Here is a 20,121-nt window from a genome sequence, read left to right as displayed (position 1 = left end):
AGACATTGCCGCAGGTGTTCTTACAATAGGATATTCTGAAAACATGACCTGTTAGGGGACGCTGACGACTGGAGTTGAGAAACACTGTTCTAAAGCATTTGTGCATCCCCATTGACTTCTGTGGTGACTAATAGTATGCAAATGCATAGGAAAGTAGAGCATGCATGTGTATTTTTTTTTTTGCAACCAAATTAATGGGCTCTATTCTCTGCGTATTGTGTTTGCAAGTACACCTGTGTGAAGCCGGTATTGGAAACATGACAGCGCTCTAGGATGTTGCTTAAAGCACAAATGGATAGAAAAGACCCACCTGGTGTAGACAGACCAAAAAACAAGCAGGGCATCACATCTGTAGTCCTGAAAGTCTCTTACAAACACTATACTGCCACCAGCAAACACCTTGTTGTCCAGGACATGGAGAGGACAAATAGAACAGCTTTAAGGAGTGGGATATCATAAAGCAAATAGCCAAAGGGGAAAACCAGGTGGGTGTATAAAAGCAATACCGGTATATAGTTAAATGATAATATAGAGGTGATTATTGGAGGGTGGGTTGAGGAGCTGCCAGAAACTGTCCCTGAGGCAGGATTCAGACGAACGTATATCGGCTTGGTTTTCACGCCGAGCCGATATACGGTGTCCTCATCTGCAGGGGGGGGGGGGTGGAAGAGCCAGGAGCAGGAACTGAGCTCCCGCCACCTCTCTGCCTCCTCTCCACCCCCCTGCACTATTTGCAATGAAAGGAGGCGGGACAGGGTGGGGCTAAGTTCCGCGAATTAGCCCCGTCCCCGTCCCACCTCTCCCCATTGCAAATAGTGCAGAGGGGCGGAGAGGAGGCAGAGAGGGGGAGGGAGCTCAGAGCACTGCTCCTGGCTCTTCCAGGCTCCCCCTGCAGAGAGAGACGACGTATATCAGCTGGGCGTGAAAACCGAGCCGATATACGTTCGTCTGAATCCAGCCTGATATCCATGTCCACCTAGAAAGCTATCAAAGTTCCTGCTTCTTTTAATTATGTTCAATGCAGAAGACATATGCTCCTTTTCAGACCTTCAGGTACTGCACCTCGGCCCACTGCAGTGTAAGCAGTCACATTCCTGGGCCTATGTGTGTATGTGTAACAGCTTGGGGACCCCGCAGCAAAGCTGGAAGTCTCGCAACACAGAAATCTTGCACAATCTTCTCGCCCCTGCGAAGGCGGCCTTAAATAGATGAACGCATGCGCAAATACGCTGGCAGCAGCAGAGCAAGTTATGTCTTCGGTTTTTTTTACTGTTCAAACCCAGCACTATTATGCATGGAAAAAAGAAAAAAAAAAGCAGATAGACAGGGCAGGACCTATCTATTCTTGCATGTACGCGAGAAACACATTGCCGCTCGGCTCACGTAATGTCCCCTGCACTCTAAACCCCCCCAGCTGCCATGCTCACTGGCGCCTCAGCAACTAAGGCAGAAAAGGGAGAGAGCAGCAGCCGATAGCAGACAGTGGAGAGAGAGGTAGAAAGGGGAAAGAGCCAGAGCCGAGCACAATCCACAGTGTTGGGGTTACTCACCGGCCGGCGGGGACATTTCTCTGCAGCCCAACCAAAGACACAGTAGAGGAGCCGTGAGTACAGCCAATCACCCACTGGTTGCAGAACCTGACTGTCAAGCTCCCTAACACTTGACTACACCCACCACATCCGGGGGCATCAAGGTACAGCAGTAACATTAGTGTGTACACCCTATTGACTTCCCCATTTAACGCATGTCACCAGTAAGCCAGCAATTCACCACAGCTATAAAAAGATCTTGAGCTACTCCACAAAACTCAACAGGTTTTGTATCATGAAAGATCTGATGGAATGAAGGGTAAATGTTTTTTCACACAGTGTCAAGTAATCTGTAGATTGTATCTCCTGCAGTTACATAGTTTCTGTATTTCTGGCTATATTTTCTGTATTTCTGTCTCCAACTGCAGGTATGTGATTATATGACAGACCAATGTATACCTTGGTGGGCCTCAGTGAACAGGCCAGGTTGTCAAAACCAAGTTTACTGAGATACGTAGCTATCCGATGCTGATCTTCCTTTTGCAATGTGCCCTGGTAAGTGTTCAGCAATGCATGGATTATTTTCATTATTTCCACCACAATATTTATGTTTCTTTGATCTGTAGCTGAAATACATAACAAGAAGACAACAAAAATTGTCATATGAAGTGACAGCAAAGCTTTTGGGGAAAATTAAGAAATGAAACACAAACAAATGTGTACATATGCAAACATGACCTCTTTGGTGTGTATTCTGTGTGGCGAACTGAAAAATTAAAAAGATACAGATATTGAATTATTACAATAGGAAATGTAAGATATGAAATGTTGGCCATCCATCTTGGACACTTGGACAGCTGTAAGGGGGACATTCTATTTTACCTTGATAAACCTTTCAGGGGCAAAATAATAATAATGCAGAAGATGCAGTTGCACCAGGAGACTAAGGGACCTTTCACGAAGGACGTTAAGGGATATGCCCTCCTGCTGAGTCCTGCTGGCAATTTTGCATCAAAGTCCGCAGTTAGCAGTATGGATATTGGTGTGGAATTCATGGACAGGCTATTCCGCAATATTTCATCCCGTCTGAAAGGTCTCTTAGGTTGCTTTCACACGGCATAGAATTATTATGCACCCAAATCCACAGCTTATTCCACCACTGTGAATTCCAGACCAAAACCTGCAAGTCTCATTATACATTTGGTTGTAGCACTGCAGACTTAGTTAGGCCATTTCAATCCCACATGAAAGTCAGGTTAATGCCAGTATGCTGCTACTATAGGTTTTAGGACTAGCCCTAGCCCTAGAAGTGAGCGAATCCCTCTGTGGCTTGGGGGAAACAGTCTTCACAACCTGACAAAATATATTTTTACTTTTAACTTAAAATGGACATGTTACTTGTTGAGGTGCTTCTTTTTTATTCATGAACATGTATTAAAATGCATATTGCTATATTTTTTACCAACCACAAAGACCTGGAGTAACTCTCAATTGCTCCAATCCAAATATGAATTACTATAATACAGCTCTATGCACATGTTACAAATCACCAAAGTCTTCTGCAGTTTTCCAACCGTCCTCCATGATCCTTTTAATATATTCAAATGGATAATAAAGGGTTATGCCTTATTGTAGACATTTATGGCTTATCCACAGAATACGCCAGAAATACTTGTCTGCCTTCTCACATGGCGGAATCACTGAGGACATTCCGCAATGGAATGCACACAGAAATTCCACAATAATTCTGCGGTGGCCAAATCTGCACTGAAATGGTGCAATTTGACCAAATTTTTACTAGTGGAACAGTTGCAGAATTCGACCCTTTTTATTTCAAGGATTGAATTCCGCAGCATGATTCTGAAGCATAAATAGACATGCTGTGGATTCAGAATCTGCAGTATTTAAGAAAAATGCTGAGGATTTGTCACAGAAAGCTATTTTTTTTAGTGATGTCATTCTGAATGGCTGTGATTAGTTTATCGAGTGCCAGCTGTGATTGGCCAGCGCTCAATCCAATCACAGCGCTGATGGGAGGGATTTCAAAAGCAAGCCAGGGAGAAGACAGCGGGGAGAAGACTGCAGCAGCTGGCCGCACCGCCTGGGAGAGCATCGCACTGAGGACACAGACGCTGGCTGGGAGGTGAGTATTGCTTTTTTTTTTACCTAGTATATACTCTAGTATAGCTAGGCTTATAATCGAGTCAATAAGTTTTACCAATTTTTTGCGGTAAAACTTATTGACTCGGCTTATACTCGGGTCGGCTAATACTTGAGTATATATGATAGCTTGTATTGTAAGCACTGTGAAATTTTTGCAGCAGTTTCACTATTGGAAATTCCACAGCAGATTCTGCATGTGTAGAGGCGGTCTAATAGATGCAGGACCCCAACCTATTTTCAAAATGGGAATCCTCCTACCACAACAGCCTGGTATCGTATTTGCTAGCTGTCACACACAGGCAGAGAGTGATTGGAGTGGTGGTTGCTTCATAAATATCTAAGGCTGTATTTACACAGGCAAGTGTGATATCGGTCCTGGAAACTTAAACCAAAATCGCACTTCTAAACCTGCGATTTTTATTTATTTATTTTTTGCTTTTCCCCCGTATGATGCAAGTGCAATATGATTTTTTTTTCATTTCCTTAGAAAATAGGTGATATTTTCCAAAAATAGGACATGCTGCAATATCTCTATCTCGCAGCATCGCTGCATGATAAAAATCGCCCATGCAAACACAACCATTGAAAATAATGGGTTACTTTCACATGTAATTTCTGTGCATCTCGCAAGCACACAAATTGTATGTAAAACAGTGGGTCGTGCTGCTGCCTGGCATAAGTGGACTGTTGATTTTACTACAAGGGGACACTATGGCTATATTAGTACTACAGGGGAACTATATGGCTATATACAGTGGATATAAAAAGTCTACACATTCCTGTTAAAATGCCATGTTTGGTCATGTTTAAAAAATCCCACAAAGATGAATCATATCAGATTAATTTCTACCTTCAATGCGATTCATTATCTGTACAATTTCATTGAAAAACAAACTGGAATCTTGTAGGGTGGAAAAAATAAAAAAAACATAATTAAACGTTGTTGCATAAGTATGAACACCCTCTTATGTTTGGGGATGTGGTTGTATTCAAAATTAGCCAATCGCATTTAAACTCAGGATATAGGTGCTGAGACTCTCGACTGCCCGCATCACGGACAAAAATCACATGAACGAGATGCAGCTGTGACCAAGTTGCGGCTGCATCTCCTGTTTTCTCCCCATTCAGATGGCTGGGCGCCGGCATATGTATGCTGCAGCAAAGAATATTGTTGACCGGGGGGAGAGAGTTCAGCTCTGTTAAGCTCCCTTCCACTCTCCGCCCCTTGCTGGCTGCCGGCAGAGGGAGGGGGCAAGAGCTTAGCAGAGCTAGTGTGCTAAACTCCCTCCCTCTCCTCGCTTTGCTGGCTGCCGGGGAAGGTGAGGGGACATGGCGGGAGCTTAGCAGAGCTAGTCATGCTAAAGGGGATGGGGAGTGACTTTAGCAACACGAGGCACTGCTAAACTTCCTCCCCATCCCTTTTCTGACAGCTCTGATAGGCGACCATAGGAGTCTATGGGAACGGCCGTCGTATTCCCACAAAAGATAGCACAAGGCTTATCTTTTCTGGTCGCGCATAAAAGCGGCTCTTTGGAATGCGCACCATATGTGCTATCTTTTTAGTTCGACTGAATTTACATGCCAGAAAATCGCTCATCTGAACGGATGCATTGTAATCCAATGCTTCAGATGGTTGAGATTTTCAGCTGTCGCTTTATCACGGCAAAATAACTGCGATACAATGATTGTGTGAAAGAGGCTTAAATAGTAGACAATACATAGATATAATTATTTACAGGGATTCTAATTTACCCCATATAAAGTTCAGCTCCCGTAGTATGATTTTTTTTTCTGACATTTTCTTAGTTAGTTCTGACATTTTCTTACCACTATCCCAACCAATCCTTAAAATAGGCAGATTGCTCTCTATTGAGACAGATGGGAATTACAGAAATACATGTTTGTGAAAACCCCTTTTAACAATACACACTGGGATAGTAGCCCATACTAATTCAAAACAAAAATCAACACTAAAAAAATGTAATGTAAAAAACACCTACACTTCATTTTGCACTCCTCGGTCCATTTTTCAAAGCCAGCAGCTAATGCTCTTAACTGTGCTTGGTATTTCACATGTGGTGTCTGCACAGAGCTGATGAAATTTTCCAGATTTTTCAAACCAAAGAAGAAATCTCCATTGATTTCTTTTTCCAGCTTTGAGGACATATACTTCCATTGATCTTGCTCCTTTTTCTCTTCTTCAGCCTTACTCTTCTTTAGATTAGCTTCTATTATTTGATCCTTTTTTTTCTTCTGAAAAATATGAAATAGCCTCATAATTTTTGCAGATGCCTAATAAAAAGTATCCTGTATTCAAATGGCTTGAAATGGCATTACCATCTCAAGAGAATTACCCCGCCCTGCATCACCTTGTCCCACCGGCTGCCACATCCAGGCTGTGGTGAGTGGTGGCTAGGTTTATGGAAACAGCCAAGCATCCGGATCAGTTAATTAATTTACATCAATTATATCTCCTGTGAGAACAGTCCTTTTTAAAGGGGTTTTAACATTACAAAAAAACTTTTCCAAGCAGTCGGGCCCAACGGAAAACAATAAAATAAGACACACTTGCCTCTCCACGACTCTGGCACTGGCTTCTGGAAAGACAAACCAGCAGAAGTCAGGTAACGCTGCAGCCAATCAAAGGCCACAGCACCACTGTCCCAAACAGTGATTGCCAGGCTTGCCCACAGTGATGCTGTGCTTCTCATTGACCAAAGTGTCACCTAACTTCCACCGGAAGCTGACACTGAAGCTGTGGAAGCCGCTCAGCTGCATACCTGGGGCCGAAGAGAGGTGATTATGCGTTATCTTTTTATTTTCCTCTGGGCACAGTACGATTTTAAAACCTGTTTTTTTGGGGCAATGACAAGCCCCTTTAAGCAAATTTATAGGTTTTAAAATGAAAACATGTTCTGTATCCCCTTGAATGATACTAAGAAAAGGGAAACCTAAGTACTTAATCGATTGGTACAGTCCTCACGGTGCATAGAGGAGGAATGATACCATTTCTGTCCATTGTACGATTTTTATCATAGGTGTACCGTAAGGAGTCGCTGGGGTCACAGTGGCGACCCGCCCCTGCGCTCAGGGGACCCAGAAGCCGCCCACCTCCATATACATATGCACATTCAGTGCATTACTGGTTGGTCACTCTGTCTGCAGCACCGAACCTATCATGGGGAAGGCAGTGTGGTCAGCTTGAGAGGAAGCAGAAAAGAGCAGGGGGTAGGAGGAGAGAGGCAGCCACATGAACCCACAGGGAGTTGAGCACAGTGATGATGTCAGCAATTGCTGCCCCTGCCTCCTGCTGAACGGAGGCTGCTGTGCCTGCCTGTTCTGCTGCTATCTCACGGAGAAGTGGTCCAGGTCCCAGGGAATGTAATATATATATATATATATATATATATATATATATATATATATATATATAATGTGTATCTATCTCCTATCTATCTGTCTGTCTATCTCTCTATCTCTTTCTCATATTTATGCCTATCCTATCTCTCTCTATATTTTTTATCATTTCTCTCATATTTATCTATCTACCATCTTTCTCATATCTATCTATCTATCTATCTATCTATCTATCTATCTATCTATCTATCTATCTATCTATCTCTTTCTCATATATATAATATCTATCTATATCCTTCATATATATCTTCACATCTATCCCTCTCTCTCATATCTCTCTCTCTAGCTATATCTTTCTCATATTTATATATATTATATCTATCTATCTTCTCATATCTATCCATTGTAGAGGTGCACTGCAGAGAATGGCCTGTAGGGGGTAACAGGCATTCTGGTTCCTGAGACAAGGGAAAACACCCACAGGTGTGGTTAGGAAGTAGGATATAGGTGTGCATTCCTCCTATATTGAGGGGTAAAGTGGGCCGAGAACCAGAGAGAGGTCTAGAGAGAGACCTGGGCTGGAAGCCGTAAAAAAATGTCCAGAAAGAGACCAGGACACGAAAAAAACTGACCGTCTGCCTCAGGAAAGTTGGGTGAAGCATTCCTGAGAAAAGGCTGTGTGAGACCTGAACTGAAGGCAACTGTATGAAACTGCCCTGGAGAGTGGGTGAGAAACACAGTTGGACTGTTTATTAAAACCCTGCTTAAAAGGACATTTAAGTTTATTTGCTAAAGAGCTGTGCTGAAAAAAGGTAATATTTTCTGAGAAGGTGAAAATACATCAGAATTTGGATTTTAACCCATTGGTGTCTACTAGAGATGAGCGAGCATACTCGGATAAGCACTACTCGCTCGAGTAATTGGCTTTATCCGAGTATCGCTGTGCTCGGGGCTAAAGATTCGGGTGCCGCTGCGGCTGACAGGTGAGTCGCAGCGGGGAGCAGGGGAGAGTGGGCGGGAGAGAAGGAGAGAAAGATCTTACCTCCGTTCCTCCCCGCTCTCCCCTGCAGCTCCACGCTCCGTGCCGGCACCCGAATCTTTAGCCCCGAGCACAGCGATACTCAGATAAAGCACATTACTTGAGCGAGTAGTGCTTATCCGAGTACGCTCGCTCATCTCTAGTGTCTACCTATGATGTTAGCGACTGATCCTTGGGTTGCTACACAGTATATATGTATGTATATATATACATATATATAAAGAGAGAGAGATATGACGATAGATATAAGATAGATAAATGTGAGAAATAGGTAGATATGAGAAAGATGATATATTATATCTATATCTTCATATCTATCTCATATATCTCTATCTATTTATTTATCATCTATCTCATATCTATCTGTCATCTTTCTCATAACTATCTATCTAATCTATTTACTATATATATATATAATCTCATATCTATCTCTCTATCTATATTTCTCATATCTATCTATCTATCTATCTATCGCTGGTATAAGTTATACATCTTCCTGTATATACTGTATATAATTTCACACTATCGATGCTCCTCCAGTATCTATAGCAAACCGCATGCATAAAAAACACACACTGATAAATGCGGGTGTTAGTGCGTATTTTAGGCTCAAAACTGGAACTCCACAGCAAGACAACCGCGCGTACGCCAGAACCTACGCTCTCTCACAATTAAGGAGGAGCCCAGGCTGACATGCCAGCGTGGCACACTTTTAATGCAGGGCAATCCACTGCTTAGTCAGTGCGGGTTGTATCCCTGTATGTGTGGCGCACATATTTATGGCGGTCTGCCTGGTATCAGTTCTTATGGTGCAAGCTGGGTCTATTGGCAGTCACCCCTCCCCTACCCTGGGTTGAATTGAGTGGCTAATCAATCAGCGGGCACCTGAACATTTTTGCTCCTCTATATAGCAATCTGGCCTGCTGCATGCTACCAGGTTAAACAGCGATCGAGCCTTTCCTGCAGTATATATCTTGTATCTGGCCTCTTTTTCTGTGAGTTATGTCTTTGAGCATTTTTTCCCACCTCTGTGATTTCCTGCAGATACCTCATTCGCTACCAATTAGGAGGTACAAAAGGCGGTGGTCAGAGGGAGATTCATCCAACTAGCTTTGAAAATAAAAGCTCAGAGGGCTACGGAGCTTTAGCAAAAAGAGGCGCATTATTCTTCTTTAAAGGGGTTGTCCGGCCAGAAACATTGCATGTCATTACTTCTGTTTGCCCATTTCCATGCACTTTGTAATATACATTGTGCATGAAAAATGAAGCAAACAGAAGTTTTGGACTTACCTGAAGGGTGCCCCCCCCCCCCTGTGTTGCACCTCCGTCGTCCCTGGTTACGACAAGAATCTTCTCTTCTTCTTGTGGGGCCGCAGCAGCTCTTGTCGGCGCAGGAACGAGCCCCTTCTCATCTGCGCATGTGCAGTTCTTCTCTCTGCAGCCGGGACCGATATACGATCTCCTTGTGTGCAGGGGGGGGAGGATGGAAGAGCGAGGAGCAGGAACTGAGCTCCCGCCCCCTCTCTGCCTCCTCTCCGCCCCTCTGCACTATTTTCAATGAGGAGAGGCGGGGCGGGGGCGGGGTTAATGTCCGATAATTAGCCCCGCCCCCGTCTCGGCTCTCCCCATTGTGACAAGAAGAAGAGAAGATTCTTGTGGTAACCTGGGACGACGGAGGAGCAACACAGGGGGGGGGGCACCCCTTCAGGTAAGTCCAAAACTTCTGTTTGCTTCATTGTCCATGCACAATGTATATTACAAAGTGCATGGAAATGGGCAAACAGAAGTAATGACATGCAATGTTTCTGGCCGGACAACCCCTTTAAGTGAACAGCATAAAGATAACCCCTTTCCAGCTCGGTTGTCAGAGATAACTAAAGCTTGTACTGAGCTTAACCTTTGCCTAACTACCATAGCGGAAAAACAACTAAGGTCCAGATATAAATTTTTCTCACAGGGAGACTGACAAGGTAAACTTTTGGCTCGACGTCTGGCCCCTAGACCCTTCCTACCAGCTCTCCCTAAACTATATCTCCAGAATGGGAATCTGAGTCAAAACCCATAAGAAATTGGTAGAGAATTTGGTAGTTTTTACAATAGTTTATATACTAAAGGACACTTCCCACAGCAAATGCGCAAGAAGTTGTTAGACAAGGTCCTACCTAGACAAACACCAGAACATAGGGACATTCTGGAAGGGGAGGTGTTGGTTCAAGAAGCTTGGGAGGTGATTAAATCCCTTAAACCTTCCACGGCTTCTGGCCCGGATGGCTTTTCAAACACATATTACGAAAAATTCTTTGCACTTTGGGTGGTCCTATGATTGGATTCTTCAACTCCCTTCTACAAACTCCATATCTATCCACCATTGCAAATAAGGCATTCATTCACATAACCAGTGGCCTAGTTAATGCAATCTAAGTAGCCACTCCTAGCTGCATCCTTGTTGTATCCTAAATTGTAGGATAAAATCAGTATTGCCACACAGGTGGTATCTACGTGTGTGAGCTGCATGAAGTGTGAGCTGAATCCAGTGTTTCACGCACTCAGAAATGGCAGTTCGACAGGGCAGGAGACAGGTAGGCCACAAACTCTGCCTAAATGCATTGTGCTTCACAACTATCACCAATACTGTCACCTCTATCCTCATCTTTGCTGTTAGCTTTAAAACCTATTTCCAAAGCCCACCTCTGGTGCAATCTATTCAAATCAGCCCCTCTCTCCTATCCTCACCCATGCACAGTTCACATGCACTCTTTACTTTCTTACTAAGTCTCAAACCCCCTAATGCCACTGAGAAACATAATTGCCACCCTCCTAAATCTCCTAACCACCTGCTTACCCTCGCTATCCTGCTGCTACTAGCAGCAGGGGATAGATCTCTCAATTCAGGTCCACTCTCCACTGCTCCTAACTATTACCCCCTACCTGCCTCACTTAGACACCCTTCAAGTCAACCACTAGCCCATGCTTACCCTCTGCTGACTTCTTTAATTGTGTACTCTGGAACTGCCAGTCAGCATGCAATAAACTCCCCACCATTCATGACATTTTCACTACTAAATCTCTTAATCTGCTAGCTCTCACAGAAACGTGGATACAGCAGTCTGACACTGCCTCCCCTGCTGCATTGTCTTATTACGGACTGCAGTTTCCCCATACCCCAAAACCGGAAAACAGGTGTGGTGCTCTTCTCTTCCCAAAATGCACCTACCAGGTCTTCCATTCCTCCCCCTTCACTAACTTTCCCATCTTTTGAGGTACATACGCTATGACTTTTCCATCCGCTGTCCATGTGAGTAGTAGTTATCTACCACCCCCAAGGTCCTCCCCGCCTGTTTCTGGATCACTTTGCCACCTGGCTCCCCCACTTCCTATCCTGCAAAATCCCAATCCTCATCTTAGGCTACTTTAACATCCCCACAAATGACCCCATCTCCACATCTGCCTCTCAGCTTCTATCACTAACCTCCTCCGTTGGTCTCTCACAACTCACAGACTCTCCCACTCACAAGGATGGCAATACTCTGGATCTGGTCTTCCTCTGTTTCTGCTCTGCTTCCCACTTCACTAACTCACCTCTCCTGCTCTCAGACCATAACCTCCTCTCTTTTTTTCAAGCTCCCTAGCATCTCTCCAGACCCACCTACCTATTGTACATACAGGAACCTTCAGGCCATTCACATCCGTTCTCTACAGTATTTTCTGTTCCCTATCTCTTTCCTCTCCTGTCCCAACCTGGCTGCCGCACATCACAACACCACTCTCAAACATGCCCTGGATGAAGAGGCACCCCCATGACCCAGGCCAGCCGATGCAGAACTTGGCAAGCCTGGCTTACACCTCAAACGCGCTTGATCTGGCAGTGCTCTAGGTATGCGGAACGGCTGTGGAGAAAGTCACAAATGTCTGCAGACTTTCTCCAATTCAAATTCATGCTCAGAACATACAACCTAGCCCTCCACCATGCCAAACAAGTCTACTTCACCTGTCTCATCTCACAACCCTAAAGGACTCCTTGACACTTTTCACTTCCTTCTTAGCCCTAAACTGCAATCCCTAGTGACGGATCTCAGTGCAGAAGAGCTGGCTGCTTATTTCAAAAAGAAAATCAACAACATCCATCAGGAAATAACCTCCCAATCGGAGATTAGCCCCGACTCTAGTCTCGTCAGTACTGCATCTAGTTCCTGCTCACTCTCTGTACTCAGACCAACAACAGAGGAAGAAGTCTCCAGATTGTTTTCCTCTGCTCGCCCCACCACCTGTACTAGCAACCTCTCTTTCCTTACACCTCCTCCGGTCCTTCTCCCCAGTGGTTATCTTCCATCTCACCACTATATTAACCTCTCTCTGTTCTCTGGCATCTTCCCCTTCTCATTCAAACATGCTATCATATCCCCACTGCTAACGAAACTGACTCTTGACTCAACCGATGCTGCCAACTATCAACCTATCTCCAACCTATTAGAACGCCTTTTACTCTTGCCTTATAATTTAATTATCAGAACACTCTCTTCTTAACCATTCTACAAGTCTGGCTTCCGCCCCTTAACACTAGACAGAAACCACCCTGACTAAAGTGGCAAATGACCTTCTGACAGCCAAATCGAGGGGTGGACGTTGTATAAGCAGCACACAGGAATCTTCTTGATAAATAAACACATCTTCAGATGTATCTTTATTAAGTCCACTAGTAAAAACAAGGTTTGTGGTCAAATGCCACTGACTGTCTGTTTCGCTGTCTCTAACATTATGTCTTCTCTCTTCCTAAAACTGAACCTCTCAAAAACTAATTTACTGGTGTTTCCACTCTCTACTAACTGACTTCATCCTGACATCTCCATCTCATTGTGTGGTGCCACCATAGCTCCCAGACAAGCACACCCACTGTCTTGGGGTTATTTTAGACTCCAATATCTCCCTTACCTCCTATATCCAATCTCTTGCCCGAACTTGTCACCTGCACCTCAAGAACATTGCAAGAATCCGCCTATTTCTCACTGTGGAAATGCTAAAAACACTCACTGTTGCCCTTATCCAATCCTGGCTCAATTATTGCAACTCGCTGCTGATCAGCCTTCCCTGCACCAGACTTTCCCCTCTCCAATCCATCCTGAATGCGGCAGCCAGGCTCATCTTTCTGTCCAGCCGCTACTCGGACGCCTCTGCCCTGTGCCAGTCACTGCACTGGCTGCCTGTCAAATATAGAATTCAATTCAAACTCACTACCTTCATCCATAAAGCTCTCCGTAGCACCACGCTGCCTCCCTCATCTCAATCCACCATCCAGTCCGCACAGTTAATGAATACAGATTAAGTGCCCCTTTAACTTAAATCTCTCATTCCTGCCTCCAAGACTTCACCAGAGCAGCACCAGTCCTCTGGAACACACTACCCCAAACTATCCGAGCAATCCCTGACACACAAAACTTCAGGCATGCTCTAAAAACGCACCTCTTCAGGGAGGCATACCATAATCCCTAAACCAAACCCCTCTTAACTATGCCTGATAACATGTTCCCTGTCTCTCTGACTGCAATCCCTTCTAGCCGTAATCAACCACCCATTCCATACAGTTATACCGATTCAACCACCACACGGCTTATGTCTGACCATTCTCTATGTGTATAGCATCCCACACTCACCAGCTCGCCGTACTGTGCACATTTCCAGCCCTTTATCTTCTGCATCACCCCATTATCTGTAGTATGTAAGCTTGTTGGAGCAGGAGCCTCACCCCCAGTGTTTCTATCAATTGATTACTTCATGTAACAGTGGTTTTTGTACCTTTTTTGTTTCTTGCACCTGTTCTCCCCTTAGTTTTGTAAGCGCTGCGGAATATGTTGGCGATATATAAATAAAGATGATTATTATTATCTAGTGCAAATTAAGTTCACCATGTTCCTGCCCGCCCATGTGATCATGTGTATACGTCGTTAGATTTGTTCCATTATTAAAACTCGCTATAACGTCATGTATTTTTGTTAGCCTTTAAAAGGTACCATATCTACAAGATTACTTGGTTTTTCTTACTGAGAACAATCACATTTTAAATTCCTAGAGATTTTACTGAGTTGATGTTACTTTATAATATTTTATTCATCACATTTTTCTAAATATTTATTTAAATATTGTTGCTGGGATTTCTTTCATCTCTTTTCTGTACTTTTTCTTATTGGTTTAAAACGGCTACTCATGGATTACCGCTAGTATTTGCAATATATCACATTTAAAAAAACAAATAATTCCTTACAAATTCCTTGCATGCTGTTAATAAAATATTTCACTGTCTGTAACTATATTTTTGATACTTTTTACATCAAAAGTTCATTTATTAACTCACCTGGGGTTCTTTTTTCTTTACAACAGTCTTATGAGCAGAACTTTTCTCTTCTGGTTGATCACTCTGCAATACAATCTTCTTAGGCGTTTTTACGCCTAAAGATTGCCCATAAAGATGGTTAAGGGTCTGTAGTTTTTGATAACGCCGTAATGCAAATTTGTCCTTTGGTTTTTCTGTCAGAATATAAAACTCTTTTTATTCTAATTAATTTGTTCCATTGCATTCTACTATTCTGAATGCTAAAGTTTATGCTATACATACAGGTTCCATAGAAAGTACCTTTTACATCTTTTATTGAATTACAGTTTATTCTAATCAAGTGAATACATCAGATATGTTCAGAAGTGACAGATTTGTTGTAGAAATGTCTACAAAAGAAAAATCTATTTCATCATAATGCAGTTGTTTCTGTAACCTATATGAATTAGACGAATCACCTATGTCTTAGATTAATTCATCAGATGGGGACAGAGGCAAAAATATCTGCAACAAATCTGTCACATTTAAATTTAAAGGCCCGTTTAGAGACAGCGATTGTCGCTCAAAATTCGCTCAAAAGCCATCTTTTGAGCAATAACCGTTGTGTTTAAACACGGGGTCGTCGTGCACTTTTCGCTGATCGCTGACTTGCTCAAAGTCAGCGATCAGCCTTATTAAGGCTGCACACTCAGTTCCCAGCAGGACACCTCTGATACTATTGTTTCATCTGGTATCCCACTCGGAGAACAAATCACAAGTATGCAGAAGACAAGCGGTCCAGCTTCTCTTCTGCATACCCTGCTCAGAGCACTCAGCTGTATACCAATTGGGCGCTCCGAGAAGACAACATCTGTATGCAGAAGACAAGCGGCTGCCGTTTGAGCGAATTTTGAGCGATCATCTTGCTGTGTAAATGTATGCAATGATTATCGCTCAAAACATGGAAGATGAGTGAATTTTCAGCGATAATCATTGTGTCTAAATTGGCCATAAGGACCTAAGATATCTTTCAAAAGATTGAAAGATCAGTGATAGTTTTACATAAAGTATGCAAAGGCACTAACTGCTATTAGTACTTTATTAGCTTCATTTGCATGCAAATGAGCTTCTGGGAGCTGTTATAGAACTCAGCAGGAGGTCTGAGCTATGTAATTAGATCCATTGTTCAGTCACAGGCTCCCCGCGGAGAATTCAGCACCATGGACAGTAAACACAGTGTGCAATCCTGCTAATCAGCTGTTCTGGGAGTAGGCTCCAGAACAGCTGTAACAATGTTATTAGCTGTAATCAGCTCTACGCGGGCAGAACACAGCCTGCTATCCTGCCTATCAGCTGTTATGCTGAACGACTGTTTTCAAGCAGAACTGAAAATCGTCGTTCAGCGGAACAGTGAAAGATGGTTACATTTAGACACAATGATTATCATTCAAAAGACGGCTTTTGAGCAAATTTTAAACGATAATCGTTGTGTCTAAATGGACCTTCGCCATTGTGTAATCAGCATTTAATAAAGACATCTGACAACAGTTATGAGCTTCAGTCAGTGTGAATATAACTCCTAAATATCCTAGAGTTAGCAGGAAAGTCCCACATTTTAGACACTCCAGGAAGTCTGTGCATCTCCCTGTGAGTGCTCTAGAACTCCTCCGCAGTGTCTGAAACATCATAGTTACAAGAAGATACACAGAGTTTCCTCTTCCCACCCCAGCGGATGACCTCTAATTATAGCTTCTGACCCCTGACTATATAACCAGTGGGGGTGCACCAATTCCCTATGGACATAGCCCTGAGGTGTAACTGGGTTTGGAGTATTGCATGGAGGTCTGAGCCAAATATCTGGCTGCCCCCTCTGACTGCGCCCTTGCGTGATACGTGGGCTGGGCACTACCTGGGCTCGAGCCGCCTCCAGTATTCCTTCTGGTTCAGAAAAATACCAGTCAGGCATGGTATACATTGCAGCAAATTTCAACTTTATTTCTGAACACTGGCAACTTCTTTAATTATTCTGGGGCACATTTTACAAATTACTGAGGATACTTTAATGTGTGATTAGGCAGTATTATATATTTCTATGTATTAGATATAGTAACAAAATATTTTTTTATGACTATGTTGTAACATAAGTAGTGAGCCACTTTACTGAGTGTCTTATGCCTTGTGGGTAACAGCAGCCTTGAGGACATCATACAACAGTGCTCATCAGTAGAGATGAGCGAGCATACTCGTTAAGGGCAGATACTCGAGCGAGTATCGTCCTTTTCGAGTATCTGCCTGCTCGTCACAAAAGATTCAGGTGCCGGCGGGAGTGACCGGTGGGTTGCGGGAGTGAGCAGGGGTGAGCTAGGGGGGAAAGAGAGAGAGACAGATCCCCCCTGTTCCCCCCCCCCCCCCCCCCCGCTCTCCCCTGCCGCCCCCCACCGGCACCCGAATCTTTTGTGATGAGCAGGCAGGTACTCTGAAAGGACGATACTCACACGAGTATCTGCCCTTAACGAGTATGCTCGCTCATCTCTACTCATCAGTATTTTAAGTAGCAAATACATATAGAATCATAGATAAATAAACACAATATTATTATATTTTATGATTTACTTTTCTCTTTAAATTTTTCCTTTTTTTATCATTACCTTCACACTTGGTTCTGTCATAGTCATCACTTAGCGGACGGTTCACATGCCAGTGCAAAAGTTCATCATATGTTTCTGTGCTCATCAAGGAGGGAATAAGTGGGTCATCACTAAATAGATAAAACAAATCAAATAACAAAATAAATGTTTTTAAAATCTGCTATGAAAGTGAATAGCCCAGTCCTACTGTCTACAAATCTCTATACCTGCTTAATGCCGGTAGTTCCTTTATCATGTCTCCAGCATAATCTTCAATGATATCAGATCGTATTGGTATCAGCCCAACAGCGAAAATGTCTTTAGTTTCAACTAGCAAAATAAAATTATACAAACAATGGCTTATAAATAGTAAAATATACTATTACAGTACAGAAAAATGGGCAGTCACATACACGATATTTACAAAGTTCACAGCTTGTGTGAAGCCGCTCCGAGTCCAAGTAAAAATAAAGCCTGTTTGCATACATCAATTAAAATGAATGAATCCTACTTTCGTCCAATTTCCAGATTGCTTTTTTTTTGTCGAAAATCAGACGTAAAGTAGCCCATGTACATGTACCCTAAGGCGAACTTCACTCAGGCGAACGAGATATGGGGCCCCCATATTACATTTCAAATCTGCAGCATGCTCTCTTTGGTGCAAAAATGCCACAATTCTTCACAGTGGAATTCATTGATTGCGATGCAATAAGTGAATTACATGGTGGAAATCTGCATGAAAATCCACACACAAATTTTGGTGCAGATCTGCGATTTGGGATAATGCGCCTACATTTTTTTTTTCAGGGCTTCTTCAGACAAGCACATGTGCAAATATACACTGGTCACTACAGAGGGCATTAGCGCATGAACCTGTCAAAAAAAAAAATATTTTTTTGACAGTTCAAACTTTGCGCTACTGTGCGTGAGCAAAAAAACCCCAGAAAGATAGGTGCTGCCCTATCTTCTCAAAAACTAGAAAGATAGGGTAAGGCTTATTTTTTCTCTCACGTAGTAATATCACAAGAGAACATCTGCTAATCAAGCCGCCCATAGGGAAACATGGACATCCGCAAATGGAATTAAAGCATGCAGATTTGTTTTCTGGACCTTTGTGGTCCAGAAAAAAAATCGTAGTATGCTCCATTTTTCTGCGGATCCCACAGGGATGGCTTTTATTGAACTCAATGGAAGCCGTCCGAACCACGGCCCGCCCACAACTGACACTGCCCATGAGCTACAGATTTGTGGGGAAGCAGAAGATTAAAAACAAAAAAAAACTGTACTGCGCATGTCCGATAGCAAGCCGTGAGAACCATACAAAGTGCAGTGAACCTGTAAATGGAGGGATCCACGCGGTCACTGCTGCTGGGAAACCAGGTAAGCGGGGCTTACGGGCACGGATGGATTCCTTGCGGGATTCCCTGCACAGAATCCACGTGTGCTGTGGACACTGGGCCTAAGGCCTCGTTCACACGGGCGACACAGCATCGCCGTGAGAAAATCCTAGCGACATCGCATCGCTGGTCCGAGTGATATCGTTGCGGTTTCTCGCGGTGATAACGCGACTTTGTACCGCTACAAAGTCGCATGACTTTGTAGCACCACATGCGAAGATTTTCAGGGGGGGGGGGAGCTTGAAATATAAGCCCTACCCTGAAAATAAGCAATAGCTGCAGAATTTTTTTTTTCAAAAAGTATACATCATCTCAGACGTGCTGTTCGGAGCTCTGCTGCAGTTTCTCCCGATTCCCGGAACTGGTCTTTTTCTTCTCTTCTGGGTGGGAATTGAAAAATCCCCGCCTCATGGAAGCACTGGCTGTGATTGGCTGACGCCAGCACTTGATGAATCTCTGTGATTGGTTCATCAAGCACTGGCTTTAATAGGCTAAGCGTCAGCCAATCAGAGTCTTCTAGGAGGCAGAGATTTTTCAATTCCCAGCCAGAAGATCAGAAGACCACTGCCGGGCACCAAGGAAAAGTCGCAGCTGGGCTGACAGCTCTTCTTAGGTGATGTATCTGTATTTTTTTTCTTTTTCCTGCAGCTAGGGCTTAGGTTATGGCTTTGACAGTTAGATTTCCTACTGTCAAAGTTGCATCACACTGCACGGAAATCGTGTTTTCATGCGATGCGATGCAACAGAGAGGAAGGCTCCATATTGAAACATGGGCTACAAAAGCTCACGGGCCGCGTGCATATCGCAGGACCCACAAGGCTTTTTGTGTCGGGTTGTTGCATGCTACAAAACATCACACGTGTGAATTAACCCATAGGAAAGCATAGGCTTCACAGACATGTGATTTGTAGCATTGTAGCAACGTGACAAAATTGTACCACTTTGTTGCTTGTGTGAACGAGGCCTAAGTCACAGAAATTTCTGCAAGAAATCTACAGAGTGTGAGCACAATCAGGAATCTAATTGGATGCTGAAGAGAAAAACTGACAACACTGCTAGAGGCAATATCTTATTTATTTTTTAACAAAATTATATGCATGCGGACCATTTTTGAGCCTGTCCAAGACCGGTATGTAATATAGATGAGTGAGCATCGCTCTTCTCGAGTAACTTCCTTCTCGTTGGGGGGGGGGGGGAGGCAGGAGGGGGAGAGCGGCGGGGAGCCGGGGGGAGAGTGAGAGAGATCTTTCTCCCCCCCGACACTCGGATGAGAAGGCAGTTACTCGAGAAGAGCATTGCTCGCTCGAGTGACTGGCCTTACCGAGCGTGCTCGCTCATCTCTAGTATGTAATTATCCTCACCATGATATCACTTATAAACTCCAATGGTCATCTAGTATTTAAAAATATATTTTATTCAATTAATAACAGAAATTGAAGCCAGTTACTGACATACTTTATGTTTGGCACATGCACCATTTCTGCACTGTAAAATCATGTCATGTGACCTCACTGCCGCTGTACAATTGGTGACACTTGTATCTTCTTGATCACATGACTCCCATCAACTCTCACAGTGCCAAGAATACAAGACATCACTCACCATGTGACATTTGATCCATTGGTTGCAACTTGCACTGAGCAAAATGTCACAGAACATGTGACCCTTCCTGTGTTGTAAGGATGCAAGAGCGGCGGAGAGGAGT

General features: G+C 43.6%; 1 protein-coding gene across 2 annotated transcripts in view; it reads right to left on the bottom strand.

Moving 5' to 3' along the window:
* Window positions 1-20,121, bottom strand: part of DDX60 (DExD/H-box helicase 60) — a 179,511-nt gene that overhangs the window by 110,939 nt on the left and 48,451 nt on the right. For both annotated transcript variants that reach the window (XM_066573553.1, XM_066573554.1), the window contains 5 exons: window positions 17,247-17,349; window positions 17,041-17,150; window positions 14,435-14,607; window positions 5,693-5,945; window positions 1,989-2,155 (listed from right to left, as the gene is read on the bottom strand). In XM_066573553.1, coding sequence (XP_066429650.1) covers window positions 1,989-2,155; window positions 5,693-5,945; window positions 14,435-14,607; window positions 17,041-17,150; window positions 17,247-17,349 — 806 coding nt within the window. The remainder of the gene's footprint in view (window positions 1-1,988; window positions 2,156-5,692; window positions 5,946-14,434; window positions 14,608-17,040; window positions 17,151-17,246; window positions 17,350-20,121) is intronic.

This window comes from Eleutherodactylus coqui, chromosome 7, assembly GCF_035609145.1.
Source record: "Eleutherodactylus coqui strain aEleCoq1 chromosome 7, aEleCoq1.hap1, whole genome shotgun sequence".
In the NCBI taxonomy this organism is placed as follows: Eukaryota; Metazoa; Chordata; class Amphibia; order Anura; family Eleutherodactylidae; genus Eleutherodactylus; species Eleutherodactylus coqui.
Note: the sequence above shows the minus strand (reverse complement) of the source record. Positions and strands in the feature narration are given on the sequence as shown.